This window comes from Aspergillus ibericus, assembly GCF_003184845.1.
Source record: "Aspergillus ibericus CBS 121593 unplaced genomic scaffold BO80scaffold_34, whole genome shotgun sequence".
NCBI classification, from domain to species: Eukaryota; Fungi; Ascomycota; class Eurotiomycetes; order Eurotiales; family Aspergillaceae; genus Aspergillus; species Aspergillus ibericus.
Window position 1 is genome coordinate 115,581 of NW_020292132.1, and position 13,593 is coordinate 129,173.

Consider the following 13,593-nt stretch of genomic DNA (forward strand, 5'->3'; position numbering starts at 1 on the left):
TTGGACCTGGCGGTCCATGGCGGAGTTGCGGCGGACGTCGGTGTCTATGATTCTCACTGTTGGCGACAGGATGCAGTCCGTGTAGATTCGTATTCGCTCCCTCCCGTGGCAGTGGGGGCGGAGCGGCAAGCTTATCGATCCGTCAACGCGATACGAGTAATCGGATGATATGGAATGTTCATGTGTGAAGTAATCCGTACACTGGGCCCCTCTCCAAGGTACATGCAAGGCCACCATTTAATCTTTGGCTACGTTTTCACTATTGCGTTAGGTGCCTGAACTAAGGATGCCATGACTAATCGATGGTCTGAATGGCTTAAATGGGCTGATGCCAATCGTGGAAACGCTGGATTTTGAGGCCATTTGCTTCCGCCAGTCGCATTCCCCCCACTTTGTTCCTGACGAGCTCGGTATCATTTGAAGGCGATAGGCCAGTCCGGGTGCCTGAAAGCTCAGGCTGTTGTTGGGCCTTGTGTTGGATGCAGGGATTGTCTGGTGCGGCGTCCAATCTGATGGGCTGAACGCAACCCCTGTCACCTTGCCCAGCCATGGGAATATCGAGCAAACAGAGATGCGGTGAACTCCATCCCCAACGGTAGGAGGAGTCTTTTCTTCTACTCTAGTTGCCGATAACTCAAAGATTGATCGATTCGGTAGATTTTAGCCAGAACTGGATTAGGATGGACTTTGTCTTCATCAATGTTAAGGAGCCTCAGGACGCGCTCCAACTCGCCAAGGAGCCCGAGATCCGATCGCACGTAGCTCGCCACCAATGGCGGCATGTCGCCAAAAGGAAGAGAGGCGAAGGCCTACCCGCCTGCGCGGATCCGAACTGTATAACGCTGCGAAAGCGGGTCAATGCCCAGTCTTCAGCTTCTGATGGGGTGCCGGGGCCCGTAGGCGCGACCGTTCTGTCTTTCTCCATACCCCGTCCGCTAGGGGGGCTGCGGATTGATCCATTCCGCTCTTATCCGATCGCTTGGAGACCATTTGTTCCACGGCTGGTTGACCATTGTGAGTGACGGCAGTCACCAAGCTCGAAGTGAAGCTGGCTAACCTGTTTCGATGTGATCAGATCTGGTGAGCATGGCTGTTGACATTCCCGAACTCGACCTGCCAGGCAACCGCGGTCTCCTCCGGACCAGCTGGTTTCCGCTTGTGATGACCGAGCCTGCGCTATTCCTGGTTATCATGTTGCTCGCAGCATCCCACCATGCAACTGTAAACCCACAGTCTCTCGAGATCAGGCTGAATCTCCTCAGTCTTCGATGCGAGGCCGTCCAGGCCATCAACAAAGCCCTGGGCGAGCAGCAGCGCGGACTGAATGATGCTCTCGTTGGCGCCATTGCCAAGATGGCCAGCTACGAAGCCATGTTTGGGAGCATGGATGACTTCGGGGTGCACATGCGAGGTCTCCTTCGCGCTGTTGATCTTCGGGGCGGTCTCACGTCCCTTGGGTTGAACGGCCTGTTACGTCGAATCGTAGTGTGGATTGATCGCAACGCGGCCTTTCTGCACGGCTCATCTTTGTATTTCCCTGGTGCGACTTTTGTGCCCGGGCAGCCACTGCCTGATCCGAATCCGGGTCATTTCTTGGGGGCATCATGATGATGGGGGTGGTTGTGCAGCACCCTGAGGCTGGCGATAGAATCAGCGATTGTGATCTTACGGTGATAGTCAGCATGAAGCCATTGTTAGGTCATTTTACTTTCACGGGACTGGCGAGTGGACTTACACGGATGTGCAGGAAGGCAATGCAATGAATGAACATATGATGTCACCTAACTGCCACTGCAGGGTTGTCCAAATGATGTCCCTACTACTATGTCCAGAGCAGTTGATCCCCATGAACCACTCCGTATCCATTCAAGTAACCTTGTGACGGCAGGAGAATGTGACTTCCCCAATCGGAAAGAACGATCTGGAGCCGGTTCTCAGCCTTAGGCATCAGTTCTAGCGGATCTGGCCCGTGGGGCAGCTGCAACCTTCTCCCCACCTGCCCGATCGCGATATGGCATACTAAACCCGATGCGATCAAGATCAACCGTCCAGGTCCAAATTGCAAACAAAGAATTTCCGAGGGCGGCTGGATCACTGGCCAAACTATCTTTGCTAATGGTGGATACACGCTTCGGTAATTGTCTATGCAGGCAGAACCGTATTAGCCAGGTTCAGAATGAAGTGTGGCGATGAGTTAGAAATGATCATATGTCATGTGCCTTGATACATATATATACTGATCGACTAAGATAATCCCACCACATACCTTACTCACACTACGAAATACAAGGTCAACTGCAAGAACCGAGCTTCCAATAGCATTAAACTACGATCATAGCACGGTATTAATATGTACCCGCAGGTAAGTAAACGTTCAGTCATTAGAATACAATATCGACATAAAAGGAAAGTCATGTCTCGTTCATAGCATCGACGACGCCGTCGACTTGGGGTGCTTCTGGTCAACAGGAGCTTCAAGATCCAGCGGCTTGCCCGTCGGGTGCTCATCTTCTGGATACACCTCCTCTCCATCGGCAATGGACAGACGATCTTCGTCAACATCGGCGTCGACCTCGTGCCACTTGTCGCTGGTGGCGGGGATGGGGAACAGCTTCGTCAGCGCCCAGTACATCACAAATGAGACAACGAACCCGGAAAAGTAGTTGATGTTGTAGATGTACTGGGCTCCGACCGGCACGCTTCGCCCCACAGCACCGGCAAATCCGACAATGTTGATGATAATGCCCGAGAGATACGAAGCGTATGCGTGCCAAGAAAAGCCAAATATGTAGCGGTACGCCGAGTCACTCTGGGCACTGTACAGATCCTTCACGCGTAGATACCCTTTCCGGACGACGTAATAGTCAGAGATCATGGGCCCCGCGATCGACGAGAGGAAGATGGAATAGGCCGAAAGATAGGTGGTGAACTGGTTGGACGAGGACGAAAGTTTCCACTAGAACCCGTCATTTTCCACGTGCCCATCGAGGCGACAAAAATAGGGTCATACCGGACACATGCACAGACCAACCGCAGCGCAGATATAACTACCCCGTCGGATGTTGAGGTAGCGAGGCAACAAGGCCGTCATGTCGGTACCAGCAGAGACCGAGTTGGCAGAGATGTTCGTACCCAGCTGAGCCAGAGCAAAGCCAGTCGAGATAATGAAGATCCCGAAGCGCTCAGCGGAGCTGGCCCCCTCCAAGAACTGCCCCAACAGGGTCAACGGATTCCACACAAAGTCACCGCCGAAGATGACTGCCGACGATGACGAAACAATGATGCCGATGAAGGAGGTGATGCCGAACCCGATCGGAATCGTGAGGAGCTGCGACCACAGCGCCTCCTTGGGCGTCCGAGAGAACCGCGAAAAGTCAGGGTCATTCACAATCAGGGTTGCAAAGTTGCCGAGACAGCTCATGATGGACTTGACAACAGCCCAAGCCAGGGCGCTACCATGTACTGTGGCGGGTTGGTGGACGATCGGACCGATTCCATTGGCACGGGAGATGGCCCAGGCGAAGAAGGCGATGGCAGCAATGGGAGAGTAGATCGCTTTGACGGTAAAGAGGTGCCTGATCTTGTGAACCGGGAACCAGAGGGCCGGCAACGAGAGAAGCCAGAAAAGGAAGAAGCTCAGAAAGTCTTTGGAGGTAACCCCAGAGCTTGCAGGTATATGATTGGGCAGGTTCTTATAACTTGGCCAGATGGACTGGATCATCAAGGTCACACACTCGCCTATCCTGGGGGTCAGAGTCGCTCCGACGTGGACCATCTGGAAGACTCACCTCCAATATAACCTTGGACACCATACCAGACCACCGCCATGGCTGCCCGGTTGAAGACAGGCCAGAACGAACCCCAGATTCCAAAGGTGGATCGGCATGCGACCGGGAACGAGATGTGATAGACTGCACCGATGCGACCGGTCAAGCAGACAAAGCAAGCAGCAATAAAATATCCAACCCAAACGCAAATCCACGCCTGCCACCAGGACAGGCCATCGACAATCATTGAGGATGAGATCATCCATGTGTTCTATGGTGGTGACATGCCTTGTTAGCCCCTCCATGCCGGACGGTGTCAAGCGTGATCTTGCACGAGGCACTCACAATATTTAACGAGTCTGCGATCCAGAAGGCGACAAAGTTGAACCATCTCCATTGACGACGCTCATATTCGACTGCAGGGGGCAACAGCCAAGATTTGCACACGGTCAGCTTCTAGAGTTCTCGTTGTATCCGGCTGAACAAGCACAGAACGTCTCATGATGATGCGCCGGCCAGTGTTATGATCTCACCTGGCCGCAAGTCACGGTTCGTCAACATCAACTGAGTGTTGGTCAGCCCGGGCTCCGTTGGCACCTCGAGCTTCTCGATCCATTCTTTAATTCGAGGCATTTCAGGCCTGAGGGTGAACGAAAGATGAAAATTGAAACCGAAACCGAAAATGGATGGGACGGAGACGATATGTACGGGGTATCGATAGGTTGGGTGGGGGGGTATAGTGCAGATATCGCAGCGCAGAGGAAAGGAACCACCAGGGTTGGAAGCGCCGAAACAACCGAGAAACTGACGGGGAAGCAAAGTAAGAATTGGAGTCCACCCTCGAGAGCCAGACAGCCGGACACACGATGGGATATAAACAAAATCCTCGTCTGGGATATACTGAGACTCGGAAGGCACTATCAGCGTCATCGCCCCGGGACGGGCCAATCAGGGCCTCCCAGGGGTCCGATATGGAACGGTTCCATCAGAAATTTGGCTGATATGCCGGGAGGCCAGGATGCCACCGGAGGGAAAGATGAACAGGCCCTTACGCAAGATAAGGATAAGAGAATTGGTCAAGCGAGCCGGGATCGACCTGGCCAGCGCCACCCAAGGATGGCCTTATCGCCCTCCATGGGCCGCTGGTCGGGGTACACCGCGTGCCCCGGCCTGGCGATAATCCGTTTCCATTGCTCGATTGGGTCGAGTAAGCGTCAACGTTATCAGTTTCAGCATCTCCACTGGCCCTCCGCAATCAGCCCGAGCTGGGGCACCCCCCAGAGCCAGCCAGTGACTTCCAGCGAGTCACAGCCCACTATGCCTCGACTAGTGGCCGGGGCCTATCTAATCGCCGGGCCCGCTGACTCGATGGCATCGAGTAAAATATTCATCAGGCAATGTGATGAATCTTTCCAGCTTCCCTCCTCCCGGATGATAACCGGTCTGCTCCACCGGCACACGAAGCGGAAGTGGTTCGACTTCACCACAGGGGGCAGAGGGCCAACACTGGGCCACGTGCGTCTCCCGGCCTGTCAGGCGCTCATCACATGATGTGCTGCTGCTCCACCAATCAGCATCCGCGAGATTCGAACTTGCATCGATAGCCCGCATCCGGCACGCTATCTAGTGTAGGTCTATTACTCTACGAAGTATATTGTGCAGCTACCCTACGCCCGGTGTAGCCGGGGCTGGCTTGCACCCTTTCAACTAGATATGTGCCGGGCTGATGGAGGGCCATCCAAGTCCGGCGTCGGCACCTTCCGACCCTAAGCCGGACGGTCTCAACAATGGTGGAGAATTCACTCATGGCGAGTGACTATTCAAAAGGCTGGCGAAGATCCCTCCGCTCCGACTAGCAAGACTCTCTGGTTCATCCATCCCCACCACCCTTCCTTTGTCCAGCACGAGAACCAGATCCGAATCCTGGATGGTGCGGATGCGATGCGCCACGGTCAAAATTGTGCATGTGTTGCACGGCGCCTGTCGCAAAGTTTCCTGCATTCGGGCATCTGTTTCCACGTCCACGCCACTGTCAAACTTGGCGTGGCTTACGCGAAGTCTCAGCGTCGCATGCCCAAGCTCCAGAAGCTGCTGCTGACCGCGCGATAAGGACAGAGTATCTTTGATCTCCGCGTCGAGTCCGCCTCTCGCTTTGAATACGTCCTTCCAGAGTCCGACTCGGTCCAGGGTAGCGATCATGTCGGTATCGGAGAGCTGTCCGGCTGGGTCTACGTTGAGTCTCACGGTGCAGCCTACTAGGAGCAAAGGGTCACTGAGGAATAGTGACAAGTCGCTCTCGGACGGTCTCACGGGGCATGGTGGCGAGGTCAATATTATCAATGACAACAGACCCACGGGTGATGTCGAGCATGCCGAGCAGGGTAGGTAAGAGGGAGCTCTTCCCAATGATTTATCATAATCAGATCATGCCTTACCCTTACGTCGCACTTTGTCCCTGTGGATATAGTGAATTAAACTTACCTTCCAGTGCGTCCGCAAATGCCAATCTCCTGACCAGGGTGGGCCTTGAAAGAGATGTCCGTCAAAGCAACGGCATCCGGACTGGTCAAGATAATCTCAGCAAGCTGTTGTGTGGGGCTTCGTTCACTGGGGTACATACCTATACTGCGCAGTCACTTCCGAAAATTCAATTGCTCCCCGGTTGGGCCAGTCACTGGGGGCTTTTATCTTCTGACCTTCGTCTTTGTGGGTGACATCTGGATCGAAATCTCTCACGCGCGAGATAGAACCGAGCGATATCTCCAGCTGGGTTCCATCCAGATATCAATGAAAAGAGGCTGCTATTGAATGCTACAACGACATAAGAGATTAGTGGGATACGGTCATCTGAGGAAATGCAGCCAATCGTGACATATTAAGCACGTCATTAAGGGAGACTCCGAGTAGCCCAATACTACTCGAATGCCTGAAAAACACGGCCAGGCTAACAAGAACCACCGCCTCTGCTGCAACAATCAGATCCAAGGCCAGGGCGAGCCAGCGTTGGATGCAGTATAGCGGACAATGTGGCCGTTGGGATACATCCAGCAGCCTTGGGTTCTTCGTGCGGAAGTCCTCTTCCCAGTCGCAAGCCCCTTGACGGAAATGCGAGTATATCGGGTGTTTACTTTCAAGATCCAGGAGTTGAATCGCCGCGATGTCTCTTGATGAAAAGGAAAGGGGAGCGATTCAAGCGATGCGAAAAGACTGAGCAAGAGTATCTACTGGTAACTGTGACCAACACGCCAACAGAGGGTTGGCTCTCGATTAATGTCATATCCTGTCAAGAACCACGTAGGCCAAAAGGAATATATCCCTTCTTAGCCCCGGGCGTAGAAGGTAGAAATCGCATGGCCCAACATATTGTGACTGAACCTATCTAGAATCGTGCCGCTATCAGTAGTAACGCGAAACCGTGGAGATGCCCTGCAGCAAGAGATTAGCAGTTACCCACAGATACTGATGGTCGTCAAACCTCATGACGGTCTTCAGGAAAACATAGTGTAGCGTGCGGGCGGTTGCAGGCGAGATAGGTACAAGAATAGCCCTGCCGGTCAGTCAGCATTGTTGAAAACGCAAGACTGACTTACGACTAGTGCTGCAAAAGGCATGGACAGTCACGAAGATAAGGAAAGTCGTGATCTTCACCCAGCCAATATAGCGCAAGTAGTAATTTTAAATGGGAAAAGTCACCCACGACCCTTTCCAGATTGTTGATCTGATTCCCTTGAGAGACTTGAGCTGCTGAATCCTTGATGGCGGGCTTCATGTGCTCTCTTTCTTCGTCTAGCTCATCGACAGCCGCAAATGAAGGATCTGGTGTGCAAAGTTTTCGTTCATGAGTTTCTTTCTGCCGGAGGTTGCCGTTAGACAAGACTAAACCTTGATCGGCGTAGGAGACGTATTCCGCTATTGCAATGTCAGGCACGATGAATCAATATGGCAGTATCCAAAGGGTTGATAGTGACCTACTTCCATGTGTCACGAAGATGACAGTCCACCTGAGCCTTCGATGAAGACCATTATCCCCAAAGAGACGCTCCACGATAACGATCTTAGTTTTTAGTCCAGTGCGCTAAATACATCGTCCAACAGAAGCAGCTTCCTCCGAGCATAGACGACACGGGTGAGAGCCACCCGGTGCATTGCATCTGACCATCGCTCAGCGTAGGACTCAATCCACTGCCTATATGCGTGGCATCTCTCTCCAACAATAATACTAGATCTGAACTGAGGGCACACGCATGCAAAACAACTTCGTACCACTCACAATCAATCGTTTGCTCATGGGCTGGTCCTTCCTGGACTACTCCGCAAATTGCATCACGAATGGTACTATCTAAGAGCTATGGCGTTTGCGCGCAATAAGCAGGGAGTGTGAATGGTCACTGTAATGGCTCTCGCCTCGCACACAGCTTGGCCAAGCGAAGCTTGCACGCAACAGAGTGGATTTTCCCGATCCCACCGGTCCCTGGATCATGGTCACAGTTCCTTGAGGGACCGGGGAACTGATATTCTTCAGTACAGACTTTGCTTGTTCTACTGGACGGATACTGACACTGTCTACAACAATCACTGGGGATGATGAGTTTTCAGAGCTTACGTTTCTCAGCGGGAGAGACACCAAGCTTTCAGAGCTCATGCGGGTGCGAACGTGAGGATGTTTCACGATATCAGCTACAGTCCCTTGGCTGGGTTGCCCGATAGGAATCAAGAGACATGCTTGGATCCTATCAAAACATCCGACGGCTGCTGCCGTTGAAGGTATAGCACTCAGCAGCTTGGAAGCCGAGTTGGTCAGTAGTGTGATGACTGACAGGCTACTCAAGGCATTGGTGACATCGAGTGCCTGTCCGTGGGCCGCATAGACCACGAATGTCTGGGCCGGTGCCAATGCCCACGGCAGGTTCTGGATCATGTTTTGCTAGACGATGCTCCATCGGAAACCGGCCATCCGATGTGTCTCCTGGCCAATTTAGTGCTGACAGTCTGACACCCCTTGGCACTAGTAGTCCGGAAATCATGTGGGTTGGTGCGGGCACCGTTGAATTGGAGTCTAAGGGATATATTATACAGTCATTCAATTCCAGGCCAACCAATGCAAATAACTAGGTACAGAAGAAGTGTACATCCATGCGAACTGCCTCCCCCAGGCCATCACTTAGCCCTTGTTCCACTTGCCAAACTTCACATAGTCGTCGTACAGCGCCTTGAACACGGCCCGCCCAGACACATCCAGACCCGCATTCATGGCGCGCATGGTCTCGCGCGACATGACATCCAGGACCGCATAGAGACCCGGAAGAATGGCGGCCTTCACCTCGGGCGCCAGAGTTCCGCGCAGAGAGCTCTGCGTGTACTCCATGATCAAGTACTGGAGGTACTGTCCGGCAATACGCTTGGCTTTCTTGGTCTGATCGGTCAACCCCTCAAAGCCACCCGCCGACTGCGCCGGTCTCGACACGGCGGATACGGTCGGGTCGCAGAGGGACGTGAGGAGACGGGTAAAGTGAACGGCGTGCGACGCCTGCAGGGGGGCGAGCCAGTAGGGGTGTTGGCCTAGTTTCTTTTCGTGGAGCATGGATCGACTGCGCTTCTTGGAACGAGCGAACAAGCAGTCCAGCAGGCGCTCGATAACGGGGAGGATGAGATGGAACCGGCCTCCAAGCTTCTGACGGTGGAGTCCCAGGAGGACACCCATCAGCCGGCAGAGACGGATATAGACGGTCCCGGAAAATTCGGGGTCGATACAGGGTCCGGATTTCGAAGCGCAGACTGCAATGGATGCCAGCAGGTTGTCGACATTCCACTGCGTAATACAGCGCGTGAAGTTGCGGAGCAGGATATCCAAGCACTCAGAGGCAAGAGTAAACTGCTCGATGGATTTGTTGCGGGGGAGCGATTCGGTCACGGCTGTGCAAACCAACGACAGCTCTTGGGCTGTATGGCATTCTTTGTCTTCAATCGGAGGCAATGAGGCAATGGCTAGACCGGCAATAAGTAAGTGGTACTCCGCGTTCTCTCCAACAAAGCCTAACGCCCGGACATCTTCAATCACTCGGGTCAGCTCCTCAATTGACATGGACTGGAACCTTGCGCTGGTAGACCGGATAAACAGTCGCTGTTCCTCGCTATACATGTGTTGCAAAGGAAGAGCCTCGGCACATTGTATCACAGGCTGGGTGATGCTCTTTTCGGAGCCCCGTCCGGCCAGGACACGACGTCGAATGAGTCTGCTCAGCGAAGGGTCCGAGTCGGCCGATTTCTCCACATAGCTTTCAATCTTCGACAGGAATTTCTCGACCTCGGCATGATCCGTAGCCAAGTCCTCAAAGTCTTCCAGCGCATCTATGATCTTGATAAGGGTGATCGTCTCTTCTAGTTGCTGTCTCTTGCATTGATCCTTGACGGACTTCACCTCCACCACCACGAGGTCGAATACTTTCTGCCGGCAAGCAGCAAGGTCCGTCTCGTCAAAAACACTGGCAAGCTGCTGGCGGTGGTGCCAAAGTTGAGACAAAGAGATTCTCAGATAGAAGCAGTCCATGGAATCCCTGTCGATGGTCTGCAGCTTGGACGCCTTCGATGTGACCTTGCGATACATCTTCTTGAATAGCTTGTGCCGTTCTTCGTCAGACAGCACGAGTAGCTTGGCTATGACTGCTCGGTGCAGATTGCGGAATGCTTTCATGATCTGAAGATCAATGTCGTTACCCTGCAGAGTGACGGCCTTGGCGACTGTCCAGATCGGCTCCCAATTGCTGGTCACGGCCGCTGTACATTTGGGCATGTCAGCCAATTTCGCCATTAACGACAGCATCCCCACAGTGACTTCGGGTGTGCTGTCTTCCTGCACGATAACCTCCTGCAACAGGTCCAGCAGGACCGCTCTCTGGCGGCGCATGATAAGCGGGGCAGGAATTCTCTGCAGACTCTCAACGAAGAGTTTGCGATTCAAGATGTCCTCCTTGACTCGGCTAGCGAGCACAGTAATCAAGTCAGAAGTAATGGCCGGGGCGTTGAGAAGATATTCGTGACAGACCACGCTAGCCCAGGCTTGGAGGAATCGAAGTTCAGGGCTAACGGTCTCCAGAGCCGATGGGGATGATTTGTACTGAGATGTCGCCAAAGACAGGATATGGCCGAACAAAGAGCGCCTGGTTTCCGGCTCGACTCGAGCCCAAATGTCCGGGCTTCTAACAAGAGTCAAGAAGTAGGCCAAGGCGAGGGTTTCCGGCGTGTTCAACGTCTCGATGCGCCCATTCCAAGGGGATGCGATCGAATCCACAGCATCCTTACTGGAGATAGACTCAACCAGCTCGGTGATCTGACTCGTGAGTGATTTAAACTGATCATTGTTCAGGGATCCTTTAACAGCAGCAAGGGTGAATTGATATGCCTCGAAACATTCCAAAGGCGCCCAAGGCTTTTGCAACCGGTCCTTGTGATGACGTCGGATGGTCGCCGCGCTTGTGTCCACGAGGCTCATAATCGCAGCGCCGAGATCATTGTCAGTGGACTGAACATTGTTCTCCAGGAGATTCCGAGCAAGCCGCCACAGCCGCCATCGCCAATGCAACGTCTGCTTCAATGACAACGTCGATGCTGCGGTCTTGATGATGGAGCTGAGAGCCTCGTTTTTATCCTCAAAGCTCAAATCACGGTTTCTGAACCCAGACTCCAGGATCACAAACTGCGCATATGCGCCGGGGGTGTTGGAGATTTTGCCATCTTCACCTCTAATCTCTACAGTAGCTGCCTGAAGCTGTGCAGCGGCATGGGCATGAGTGAGGGGGTTTCGCATGATATCGCCATACGCGTTGCAGACGTCGTCGTCTTCCCACACGATGAAAGATTTCAAAGTCTTATCCTGTGACCGCGCCTCTTCGACCTCGATGAGTTGTTCGTACCAGAACTGCATGAAGGTGGGTAGGTCTCGAGCAGCCACGAACCCGCGCAGCAAGGGGATCACAATGCCTTTCTTTATAGTCTCGTAGCTGCCGTCACTCTGAGACTTGCCGCTGCGCCAATGGGAGAGGATCTTCTCTAGCAAAGCTTTCAACAACTTCGTCGAGTCATTTAGCCCCGAATTCGGGAGGAAAATGTCAACGCCAAGCTCAACAAGCAGCGCCGTAAGGCTCCACTCAACCTGCGATAAGCCATCCTTGAGGAGACCAGTGTAGGAAGCGTGAGTGAGCAATGTATGCAGAGACAGCTGCACGTTGCGGACGAGAATCACGCGGAAGAGGCGCTCCAGAATGCCAACAAATTCAGGAAGGTGAGAGGTTGTGTTTTGGGACTTGACGATCGAAAACGCCAGCTCCGCGATAGCGACGAACAAAGTCTCCAACCACGGAGCCTCGTGAGTCTGCCTCCGGAAGGTATCCCTCGGAACCGAGCGGACGGCTATATCGAAAAATTCAGGTAGAAGCTCCGCTGTCTTCCACATGATTTTCTTCTGGATACTGGCATCCTCAGCAGTCTCGGCGGGACACTCGACTCCGCAAAGGATAGGTCTGAGCGCATCAGAAATCGGCTTGACGGGAGCCCAGTCCGGCTCACTGGCTGAATAGTCGATACCCGCACCACCTCGCTCATAGAATCCTCCACGGGCTGGAAGCACCACATGCAGGGCGATCAAGCGCTCCACTCCATGCAATACGTGTGCCCTCTCATCGGTGTCGAGTCGGATAGCGCGAACACAGACTTGAAGTCTCAGTGCACTCTGAAAACAATGCTTCGCAAAACAATCCTGCCCCACTGTTAGCCTGACGATTACCCAACAGGCATTTTCCCAAACTTACATTGCTCAGTCCTTTATCCGAGTCGTCCCGACGAGAAGATCTCAACTCCCACAGCTCTAGGACGGCGGGAAACACGTACAGGAGATGCTGTAGGTCCGTAGTCTTGCGCGCGTGGGAGAACTGGGTCGTAATGACGGCTGCTAGTCGAAATGATTTCTGTAGCGTGACAGCGTTTGACTCGGGCTCGCCCTTGAGAGCATGCTTCAGGTGAGAGCTTGCAACTTCGTCAACACCCAGGGTCCGATTCGCCAGCATGACCAAGCTGTACAGACAATCCAACGCGCGGATGAAAGCCAAGAAACACGAGATCGGGGTCCGTGGCTGGTCATCGATATCCATGGCGTCCGCCTCGTCGTCGCCAGCCCTCTTCCTCTTCGTTCCCTTTTTATCGTAGTCGCCATTGCGGTGGGGTGAGTCGCTCAAGGTGTGACTCGAATCCGAATCCGAGGGCAGCAGGTCGGTCGTCCCAGTCTTCAACGCAGTGAAGACATCGTCCTCCAAATCGGCGATGGCCTGGTTGAAAATGGCGAGGAACTTCTGGTCCTTGAGGGTCGTAGCCAGGGTCTTTGGCGGGATCAGGTCGATCAACTGGCGGAGTAGGAGGAAAGAGGTCGAGTCGACGCGATAATTCTTGCCCGCCCGCAGTTTCTTCAACAACCATCGGAGGACCCATTCTTCCTTGGGCGCGGCATTGTTCTGGACGTGAGGGGTTCGATTGATCTCGGGGTGGCTCGCACACAGGGCCAGATCCAAGCCGATGATCTGGGCAGCCTCGTCCAGCTGGGTGGTCGGGGAAGCGGTGCCTTTCTCGAGGCGGAGCAGAGCCTCTTGCGACGAACGCGGGCGCTGTATAGAAGATCCCAGCAGGTTAGCCGAACACCAGGTTGGATACTTGGATGCACCGAGGGGGGCTACCACACACCTCCGCGACTGAAGGCATCTCGGAAAGACGAGTCAGATTGTAGTACCGGATCCCCTAGTTCCTCGGTGCCACCGCGTCAACACGAAGCGACCATAGTCCG

At 53.7% G+C, this 13,593-nt stretch overlaps 5 protein-coding genes across 5 annotated transcripts; 2 read left to right on the forward strand and 3 right to left on the reverse strand.

Annotated features, from left to right (window-relative positions):
• Positions 1–680: 680 nt before the first annotated feature.
• Positions 681–1,608, forward strand: BO80DRAFT_361211 (uncharacterized protein; the record flags this gene model as incomplete). The annotated part of the gene is made up of 2 exons (XM_025715998.1): positions 681–1,014; positions 1,076–1,608. 2 exons carry the CDS (start codon positions 681–683, stop codon positions 1,606–1,608), a joined length of 867 nt encoding a protein of 288 aa, XP_025572933.1.
• An 814-nt stretch (positions 1,609–2,422) lies between these two features.
• BO80DRAFT_360988 (nucleobase cation symporter-1 family protein) lies at positions 2,423–4,400 on the reverse strand (the record flags this gene model as incomplete). The annotated part of the gene is made up of 5 exons (XM_025715989.1): positions 2,423–2,956; positions 3,011–3,738; positions 3,789–4,038; positions 4,113–4,183; positions 4,301–4,400. 5 exons carry the CDS (start codon positions 4,398–4,400, stop codon positions 2,423–2,425), a joined length of 1,683 nt encoding a protein of 560 aa, XP_025572934.1.
• BO80DRAFT_153753 (uncharacterized protein) lies at positions 4,137–5,506 on the forward strand. The gene has a single exon (XM_025713813.1). It carries the CDS (start codon positions 4,425–4,427, stop codon positions 5,316–5,318), a length of 894 nt encoding a protein of 297 aa, XP_025572935.1. The 5' UTR covers positions 4,137–4,424; the 3' UTR covers positions 5,319–5,506.
• On the reverse strand, positions 5,201–8,685 carry BO80DRAFT_466820 (P-loop containing nucleoside triphosphate hydrolase protein; the record flags this gene model as incomplete). The annotated part of the gene is made up of 7 exons (XM_025722804.1): positions 5,201–6,019; positions 6,078–6,163; positions 6,249–6,329; positions 6,388–6,533; positions 7,465–7,676; positions 7,740–7,821; positions 8,371–8,685. 7 exons carry the CDS (start codon positions 8,683–8,685, stop codon positions 5,571–5,573), a joined length of 1,371 nt encoding a protein of 456 aa, XP_025572936.1. The 3' UTR covers positions 5,201–5,570.
• Positions 8,686–8,827: 142 nt separating this feature from the next.
• On the reverse strand, positions 8,828–13,511 carry BO80DRAFT_466821 (ribosome biogenesis protein URB2; the record flags this gene model as incomplete). The annotated part of the gene is made up of 3 exons (XM_025722805.1): positions 8,828–12,519; positions 12,572–13,417; positions 13,494–13,511. The coding sequence occupies 3 exons, from the start codon at positions 13,509–13,511 to the stop codon at positions 8,929–8,931; spliced, it is 4,455 nt and encodes a 1,484-aa protein (XP_025572937.1). The 3' UTR covers positions 8,828–8,928.
• Positions 13,512–13,593: the final 82 nt, after the last annotated feature.

Coding starts and splice junctions, on each gene's coding strand:
- BO80DRAFT_153753 (XM_025713813.1), top strand. CDS start 4,425: ATGAAAATTGAAACCGAAACCGAAAATGGATGGGACGGAGACGATATG.